Raw genomic sequence first — 9,853 nt, forward strand, 5'->3', positions numbered from 1 at the left:
TTTTTTAAAAAGCAGTAAATGTAATGACTATTTTTTTAATATATTTTATTGATTCTTTACAGAGAAGAAGGGAGAGACACAGAGAGTTAGAAACATCGATGATGAGAAACATCCATCAGCTGCCTCCTGCATGCTTCCTATTGGGGACCGAGCTCTCAACCCGGACATGTGCCCTGACTGGGAATTGAACCCTGACCTCCTGGTTCATAGGTCCACATTCAACCACTGAGCCACACTAGTTGGGCTGGATTATTTTTTTTTATGATTCCATTTTATACATTTTGTTGCCTGATTAGCTGTATTGCTTTTGTGTGTAATTTTAGTATTAGAATTCCATATTAATGAAAAATTTTTTAAAAAAATAAAGGCATAGATGAGGACTTTTTCAGACATACAAACTGAAAAAATTCAATACTAGAACAATTTCATTACAAGAAATGTTAAAAGAAGTTCTTCAAGCAGAAGGAAAATGACACCAGATGAAAAGCTGGATCCAAAAAAAGAGGAGTACCAGAAATGATTATTACCATATGGGTAAAAAGATAATTGATGGTATAAAGGAAAAAATTAATTTTTTAAAAATATGTTTTTATTGATCTCAGAAAGAGGAAGCTAGAGGGAGGGAGAGAGAGAGAAACTTCGATGAGATGTTTTGGGTTTTACAGTATATATCTTTGATTTATCAAAATTTATCTACACATGATAGGGTACCAGTTCATATATAGTTTAAGACTCTAACAACAGTATACTTACATTTTTCCTTTCCTAGCCTTTGTGCTGTTTTGTCATACATTTCGTTTCTACATATGTTATAAATCCAACAACAAATTATTTTTTTCCTGCCCTGCCGGTATGGCTCAGTGGTTGAGCATTGACTAGGAGGTCACTGTTCCTTTCTTGGTAGGGGGCTTGCAGGAGGCAGCCGATTAATGTTCTTCTCTCATCGATGTTTCTATCTCCTTTCTCTTGCTTCCTCTCTCAGATCAATAAAAACATTTTTTTAAAAATTAATTTTTTCCTTTATACCATCAGTTATCTTTTAAAAGATTTAAAAAGTAGTTGTTTTGTATTTTTACCCACATGGTAACCATTTCTGGTACTCCTCTTTTCTTTGGATCCAGTTTTTTATTTGGTGTCATTTTCCTTCTGCTTGAAGGACTTCTTTTAACATTTCTTGTAATGAAATTGTTCTAGTGATGAATTTTTTCAGTTTGTATGCCTGAAAAAGTCTTCATCTTTGCCTTCATTTTTAAAAGACTTTTTTCACTAATATGGAATTTTAATTTGATAGTTTTTCCTCAGAATTTCTAACATATTGTTTTGTTGTCTTCTGGCTGGCTTATTTTTCTGATAAGAAATGTGCTGTCATTCCTATCTCTGTTTCTCTGTACATAATGTATCTTTTTCTGACTGCTTTTAAGATGTTCTCTTTATAACTAGTTTTAAACAATTTGAATATGTTGTATCCTGTTGCAAAATTATGCTTCTTGTGCTTAAGGTTTGTTGATATTTTTGTATCTATGGGTTTATAGTTTTCATCAAAGTTGGAAAATTTGGGTGCATTATTTATTCAAATATTACTTACTTTTCCTTTTTCCTCTTCTTCTGGACTCCAATTATATGCATGTTAGAGTAGACTGCTTGAGGTTCTATAGCTCACTGATGATTTTTTCATTTAAAAATATTTTTAGTCTGTGTTTTATATGGTTTCAATTGCTATATCTTTATAAATAATTACTAATTTTTTTTTCTGTAATGTGCAAACTGTTATTCATCCCATGTCTGGATTTTCCATCCTAGACATTGTAGTTTTCATCTGCAGAAGTTCATTTTGGGTCTTCTAAATTTTTTCCGTGCCTCTGCTTAACATTGAATGGCTCCTCTAGATTCTGAAGCATATGGAATGTAGTCATAACTGTTTAAACATATTTGTCTATGCATCCTATTATCTCTGTCATTTTAAGGTCATTTTTGATTGATTTTTCTCATGATAGGTTGCATTTTTCTGCTTGTTTTGGTTGTGGGATGTTTCTATATTCCTATACAGAACTCCTCTGAATACTTGATCAGTGATGTGTGAGTTATGAAGTTTTCCACTCTGACTGGTGGAAACATGCAACATTTTTGGCCCCGTGTGAGCTACTGTTACCTTTAAGTACTTTGGGGCAGTTTTCTCTGTCCTCATGTAGTTTCCTCATATGCATGTGCCAATCAGTACTCTGTTGAATAGTCTGTAGATCTTTGCTCTGTGCATTATCTTCTACTCTTTCCTGTGAACTCAAGCTGCTTTGGCTTCCCCAGAGTTCCAGTTTTATCTCCTCATGTCAGGGAGACTTCACCTGGGATTACCCTCCCTGCGTTGTTGCCTGGAAATTCTTTCTAGACAACAAGCTGGGGCAATTGTAGGGCTCATCTTATTTGCTTTTTGTCTGTCAGAAATCTTTATCCTACATTGCCTGATATCCAGTGTCTTTAAAACTGTTGCATCATATATTTTGCACAGTATTTTAGTTGGGAAGGTAAATGTGACCCCCTGTGACTATTATGGTCCAAAGTGGAATTCCATAATTTATTATTACGTACACTTTTAAGAGTCTGGCCATTTTAAAAACTAGTTTGTACAGGACCTAACATCATTTCATGTCTTAATAGATTATGTATGTTGAATGCTTTACAGAGATTTATAATATTCAATGTTATTTTGTTTTGTTAAAATTTAAATTCTGAAAAGCATAGGTAGTTCTTGGTAAACTGAATTAAAATTTATATGTATTTTATACATACAATTTTTATGTGTTTATTTATATACTAGGTCTTCATCCTCCGGGTCCACCTTTAGCTAGACCCATTCTCCCCCGAGAACGAAGTGCTTTGGATAGAGTTGTTGAATATTTAGTTGGTGATGGTCCACAAAACAGGTAATGTTTACTAGGGTGGCAAAAAAAAAAAAAAAGAAAATGAAAAAAACGTTTATTGGTCATGTTGTGTATGTTGTGTGTGCATGTACTAGATTTCTGTAGTTTTGTGGCTCCTGTTTCTTTATTTTAAAACATAATGGAATATTTCATAGCCCTGCAAAGGAGTATGCATTCAGTTGTTGTTTTTTTCAGTAGGGGTTTGGATAAAGTATGGAGGTAAAATACTGAAAAATATATATATACATTGCAGCCCTACTATATTATAATCCTACTCTACAGTTATTTTTAGAGAAATTGATTCTTTTCACTAAAACTTACGATACAAATAGTGAAAACTTGATAGGTTATAAGAAATAGAATTTTATAGATGTCAGTACTAGACTTGGCGATAGTGATAATTTTAATAACAACGAGGACAATTTATATGTATTTGGCACTTACAGTTTTCAGAATGTTCTTTCAATTGTTATTTTGCTTGATCCTTACAATAATTTTAGGAAGAGAGTTATGATATAGCAATTGTCATAGTATAGACTTAAGAATTACTTTTAGGATAGTAGAATAGATATTTGATAAGGTTATTGGTTAATGTTATCAGTTTAATAAAGGGACTAGATAAAGTTAACATAATAAATTGTATGTTATTCAAAACAGAATGTCATTTAATAGGGCCAAATATTTTGTTAAGTACATACACAGAGAATAGAATACTCTAAAATAGAAAGTGAGGAAGATGTTAAGTGTAACTAGGATAAATACAGGAATTATGATGTACAGAAATTAACCTTTGGATTGAACTAAATAAAATTAATTTCTTTACTATAAGACTTCTCATTGTGAATCTCTAAGAAGTTCCATCTTTTCCAATCTTATGTGACTACACATTTTGAGTCTGTCATCCCCAGCAAGGTACTTTACTTTAGGAAACACTGAAGTGTTCTGTTACCAAATGTTTTTGCTAACTTAAAAAAGATGTATTTGCCAAAACCGGTTTGGCTCAGTGGATAGAGCGTCGGCCTGCGGACTGAAAGGTCCCAGGTTCGATTCCGGTCAAGGGCATGTACCTGGGTTGCGGGCACATCCCCAATGGGAGATGTGCAGGAGGCAGCTGATCGATGTCTCTCTCTCATCGATGTTTCTAACTCTCTATTTCTCTCCCTTCCTCTCTGTAAAAAATCAATAAAAATATATTTAAAAAAAAAAGATGTATTTATTTGACTGGCTGCTTAGTTTCTTTAAAATTTGATGCATAAATTATATTTTAAAATGGTTGAAATTTTGACTGTTATGTTTAAAGAGTATTGTTTATTGTTTACTAAGAACATCTAGTTTGTTATGACATATTTAGCTATGTTAAAATATAAGTTAGCTATGTTGGCTAAAGTAGCCTCTCCTATGGGCTTTGTTTGCATTTGTAACTAGTCTATTTTTCCTTTTGGTATAGGTATGCCCTTATATGTCAGCAGTGTTTTTCTCATAATGGCATGGCTTTGAAAGAAGAATTTGAATACATTGGTAAGAATTATTAGGCAGATTTAAATATTTTACGCTCAAATTTTTCATTCTATGCCCGTTCCCATATAATGTCATTTTATTTTTGGTACTGTCTCTATATTTTTCAGGATATTGTCCTTATTATAGAACACAGCAAAGCAGGAAAGACAAATCAGATTTTTCTCACAACAATGTACAATCTCTAGGCCAGCTGTTCTCAAACTTCACTGTGTACCCGAATCATTTGAATAGCTTTTAAAAAGTATGATGCCCAGGGCCCACCTACAGAAAGTCTGCTTTAATTGATATGGGGTGGGGTTCTGGGCATCAGCATGGTTTTAAAGCTCCTCAGATGATTCTCATGAGCAGCCACTATTAAAAAACTTTATACTAAGTTAATTATGTTTCTCATATATGATATACTACACTTTCTTGGGTAAATGAGCAAGGTTCTGGATTTAAAAATACCTAATGACTCTGGTGACTAGAAATGTAATTTCTATAATACACTTAGGTCATTATTAATATTGTTTTGCTATTATTAGTTAACCTGCTATATAACTTATCTTTTCTATTTAAAATTAATATTCTAATAATAATTAGAAAGTATACTTTAAAATTAGCTTTGGTTAGAACACCTGCAGTAATATTACTAAAACCATATGTAATTTCACTAGGGATAAAATAACTTTTTTTTGGATAAAATAACTTTTGAAGAGTTCTTTGACTATTTGCAAAAGTAATCTTGTGAGTAATCTGACTAGTCCTTGAGTTTTCTTTGGTTTGTGGTTTTGTTTATTTTTTTAAAAATTCTCTGCAGCTTTCCGGTGTGCCTACTGTTTTTTCTTGAATCCTGCAAGAAAAACCAGACCTCAGGCTCCAAGATTGCCAGAGTTTAGTTTTGAGAAGAGACAGGCTGTGGAAGGCTCAAGTTCAATTGGCCCCTTGCCCTCAGGAAGTGTGATTTCATCAGAGAACCAGATAAGTGAAGGTATGAATATGTTAATTAAAAAGTTTTGTCTCTTAATAATGTATACTATTTAACAGTAACAGCATAATGCTTTTAAATAAGAATGGATTTATCAGATTTTGCAGTATGCATATATCACTTATCACTCTGATACTGTAGCCTCCTGTATAATTGGTATGACGTGTTTTAGTTTTAAAATATACAGATTATAACTTGTTAAGAAGCATCCAGCAATAGCTAGGCAAACATTGTTTATAGAGTGACCTCTTCTAATAACTATTGGAAGATTTGACTAATGTTTTATGGAATCATTTTTTTCCAATTTATTTAAATGAAGCAGATTATGATAATTATGGAGCAACTATAAGATACAGTTTTTTAAAATTTGCAATTAACATTGATGAAATAAGTTTGTGCTTACCACTTGAATTAGTAGAAGTTACTGCAAGCAGGAAACCTTGGATTTGGAAAGTCATCCTTGCATCCTTTAGATGACTGTGTTGATACGACTGGTAGTCCTTTGAAACAATTTATCTTGATCAATGAGACTAACATTGCTGACACATGCCTTGATGTAAACAACCTTTTTTTAGAGAAACAGAGTTCATCGGAATTCATTGGATTTTAGGCCTTATCTTGCAATTCTATTTTAGGAATTCTTGAGGAAGTTTCATGAAAAAATGGAAAAGATGAGTTGGAAGAGCTGACTATTAATTGCCAACTATTTCTTGCTGTTAATAATGAGGCGAGGAGCTGTTTGTTAAGCAGCTCTGAATTCTGAAGATTGCTAAAATTATGATACAGGCCATGATATTTTGGTGCTATGGCTGATAGAGAAGAAAATCTATATTGGAAGTTTAGCTCACATAGTTTATTTAGCAATCAATATTCATCCTTTTAATTTCTAGGAATTATCATTTACATATATTTGATTTCCTTCTTTATAAAAGCATTGAATAGAGGAAAATTGCTTTAAAAATAATATGAGAGGGAATTTTCAGATACCAGAAGTTTATTATGAAAATTTGTGTATCTTTTAAAAAAATTTGAATAATAAAATACATGTGTTGACTCAGGCTTGGCTTTGGGTTTAATGACAAATACCAAAAGGAATTTGAATAGATAGGCATGACAAGAGGTCCGTTACTTCCAAAAGTGAATCAATGCATTCATCTTCTCCAAGTCTGCAACATCAACTCCAAACATAATATCAGATTTTTTTCTTTTGCTTAAGTCATGCTCTGAGCTTCATATTGTTACATGAAAATCATCTGCCTCACCAGTGTGCACCCTCTTGGAACTGAAAAATGAAAGACTTTCTTACTGAAGATGCCTAGAGGAAACATTGAAGTCCTTTCCATGAGCAACCTTGCTTATGAAAGCTAAAGTGAATATTTGAAAGCCAGTAGTTAGGACAAAAAGAAAAAAAAAATCAGCCAACAAAATAAAATCTTGATAATGAGCCCAATGCTTTATATTTTCTGCTAAGGTCAATATAGATAGTTAGCAAACAACACCAAGCTATACCTTTCCTTCTCATCTAATCTAGGAGGAGCAATACCCCAGATGTCTCATTTTCTGTCTGAAATCTCTGGAGTGAAGTCTAACTGGCTCATATTCAACCCTAATAAGGTAATATTAATAGGTGAAGACAAAACCTGAGGCAGGGACAGCGGTTCTCAACGTGTGGGTCGCTACCCCTTTGGCAGTCGAATGACCCTTCACAGGGGTCACCTAAGACCATCCTTCATATCAAATATTTACATTACGATTCATAACAGTAGCAACATGACAGTTATGAAATAGCAACGAAAATAATTTTATGGTTGGGTCACAAAATGAGGAACTGTATTTAAAGGGCCAGAAGGTTGCTACCACTGGTAGTAACTTCATAGTGCTAGAAACTGAAGCAACACTTGAATTTGGTTTAAGATAGTCTTTAGCGTAGTAACTTTTATACTTCTCTTTGGATTCATTAAAATGGCTATGAGCACCCTTTACTTCTTTGGCTTTCTAGAAGATTGAACTTTTCTCCAAGACTCCTATCTCAACACTATGATATACAGTTATCAATTTCAAGCTGGATTCCTTTGGTAAATGACTGGAAGTATTTTTGATGAACAGAGAAGCTGCATTTGTTTTGAACACCGGAGGCATATCTTTATGATTAAATTGAACTATTAAGATCATATTATCTCAATCATCTATTCTCTATGCTGACAGCCAATGTAATTGAGGGCTTAGATTTCTGATTTCTATAACTTTTCTGCTATAATTTTTATATTTTTTAAGTATTGCAATAGCTCCTTGATAGCAGCAAAAGCTATAGAAATTCAGTTATTGAATTTACAGATGGAATGAGAAGATAACTTTCTTCCATTTGAATTTTCTTTCAATGAATATTCTAAAACCATTTATATGAATAATCTAGAATTAATAGAAGATACCGTCTTAAAAATCTATGATATGAGACTTTGAAATTAAGTTGTGTCTAGATTCTGCTACTGGAAGATTTTGCATTTAGGATGAGGCACAAGGCTTTTGAAATTTTTAGGCCACTCTTTAGAACAACACATGAAATCTTGGAAAGTTTTATCAAAGAAGGAGATCTAGAAGAAACTTCTCCCATTAATTGCTCATTTGAATTCCTAGATATTTTCTTTTTTAGAATTGTCTATAGAAAATGCTTTGGTAATAGAATATTAAAGAAATACAAGAAATTAGGACTATGGATTGTCCTTGTATCTAAGAGCATCCTGGGTATGGTATTCGAAAGTAATGAATTACTTTTAGGTTCCTCAGTTTCTTTTATGGTTAAATGGATGGGACAGTAATACTTGAATCTGTTAAGCCACATTAAAGTGGTTTATCAGTTTTGCTTTTAAAAAATATGAAATCCAAAATAAGCTGACATAGCATTTTTTTTGTTACATATGGTAAGAGAGCATGAAGTTTTTACATTGTTAATATATTAGTACAGTGGTTTTAGGCTATTATGTTTGAAAATATTAATATTATTGTTTTCATTGTTCAGTTGTATTTGTCTAGATTTTATGTAATTATATTAGGAAAAATAGCTTTTATTCAACTGGAAATAACTTGCTAATAAAACTCATGGCATCTAATCAATACTATAAAAAATAACAAGTAAAATTTATATAAGGTAGAAATTTATTTTGATATCCTGATTTCTGCTCTTCCCTTCCTTTCTTTTAAGCAATATACTGTTACTGTTAGATTCTGTTGATCTGGAGAAAATTCTGTTGTAGTATTGTTTGTTATGGTGCTCTAAGACCGTGGTCAGCAAACTACGGCTCGCGAGCCATATACAGCTTTTTGGCCCCTTGAGTATGGCTCTTTCTAAGCCTTAGGAGTACCCTAATTAAGTTAATAACAATGTACCTACCTATATAGTTTAAGTTTAAAAAATTCGCCTTTCAATCGTTGTACTGTTGATACTTGGCTCTGTTGACTAATGAGTTTGCTGACCACTGCTCTAAGATATTGAACTATTTGATAACATAAATTTTGTTGAATTCTGTATATTTACTAGATCTACTAGTATAAAGCTTATACTTATATATTTAATTATGTACAGTTTACTCAAGATGTAAATTTAACCGTAGTATCAGTTTGCATGCTTCTTTTATTCATAGAGATTTTTTTGGCCTGCAGATTCTCTTTTCTAAAATACCTTCACCAAAAAAAAAAAAAAATAGTTTTATACCATTGCTTAATAATGACATTCTTACTCATCTAATGGATTTGTTCACCAATGGTATATAAGCAGTATTTTGTGTATTGAACACTAGAGGCCTGGTGCACGAATGCGTGCACAAGTGGGGTCCCTTGGGGTGGCCTGCAGAGATCTGCCCCAGCTCATGCCCCCAACATCGAAGCCCCACCTGGCACCCTGCTGTGGCCTGGCACCACCCCCTCACCTGCTCCATTATCCCTCCTGTGGGGCAATCAATTGGGGCCGGGCCCTCCCCCGCTGCCACCACTGGTCACCGTCTACAGGGTGATCAGGCCCCTGCTCGCACCCGCTTTGGCCTGGCGCTGCCCGCTCACCTGTTCCACTATCCCGCCACAGTCCCAGTCCCACTCTGCTGTGGTCCCGTTCTTGTCAGGGCCCATCAGGGCCGGCAGTGCCTCCACTGCCACCCGCTGCCAGCGCTGCGTTGCCAATGCCCGCCATGTTCCGCGCCACCCCCTGGTGGTCAGTGCACATCATAGTGAGCTGTTGAACTCCCTGTCTCCTGGTTGACCTCCCGGTCAAACCACCATCCGAGGGGGCAATTTGCATATTAAGCTTTTATTATATAAGACTAGAGAGGAACTCTACACTTGGTCATCTTACATTTTTTGATATATTGTACCCTAGGCATGGTATACAGACGTTAAATGAAGCACAGTTTGAGTCAGGGAAAAATATGTCTGATGTTTTAAAGTTGAACATTTTTCAGAGACA

General features: G+C 34.0%; 1 protein-coding gene across 2 annotated transcripts in view; it reads left to right on the forward strand.

The window, feature by feature from the left end:
- KIAA1715 (KIAA1715 ortholog) overlaps positions 1-9,853 on the forward strand; it is a 66,501-nt gene that overhangs the window by 49,506 nt on the left and 7,142 nt on the right. The window contains exons 9-12 of one of the 2 annotated variants that reach the window (XM_006760594.2): positions 2,813-2,918; positions 4,363-4,433; positions 5,233-5,403; positions 6,932-7,014. In XM_006760594.2, the coding sequence (XP_006760657.1) occupies positions 2,813-2,918; positions 4,363-4,433; positions 5,233-5,403; positions 6,932-7,014 (431 nt within the window). The remainder of the gene's footprint in view (positions 1-2,812; positions 2,919-4,362; positions 4,434-5,232; positions 5,404-6,931; positions 7,015-9,853) is intronic. The other variant, XM_006760593.2, reaches the window with a different exon arrangement.

The sequence above is a fragment of the Myotis davidii genome, unplaced genomic scaffold, assembly GCF_000327345.1.
Source record: "Myotis davidii unplaced genomic scaffold, ASM32734v1 scaffold370, whole genome shotgun sequence".
NCBI classification, from domain to species: Eukaryota; Metazoa; Chordata; class Mammalia; order Chiroptera; family Vespertilionidae; genus Myotis; species Myotis davidii.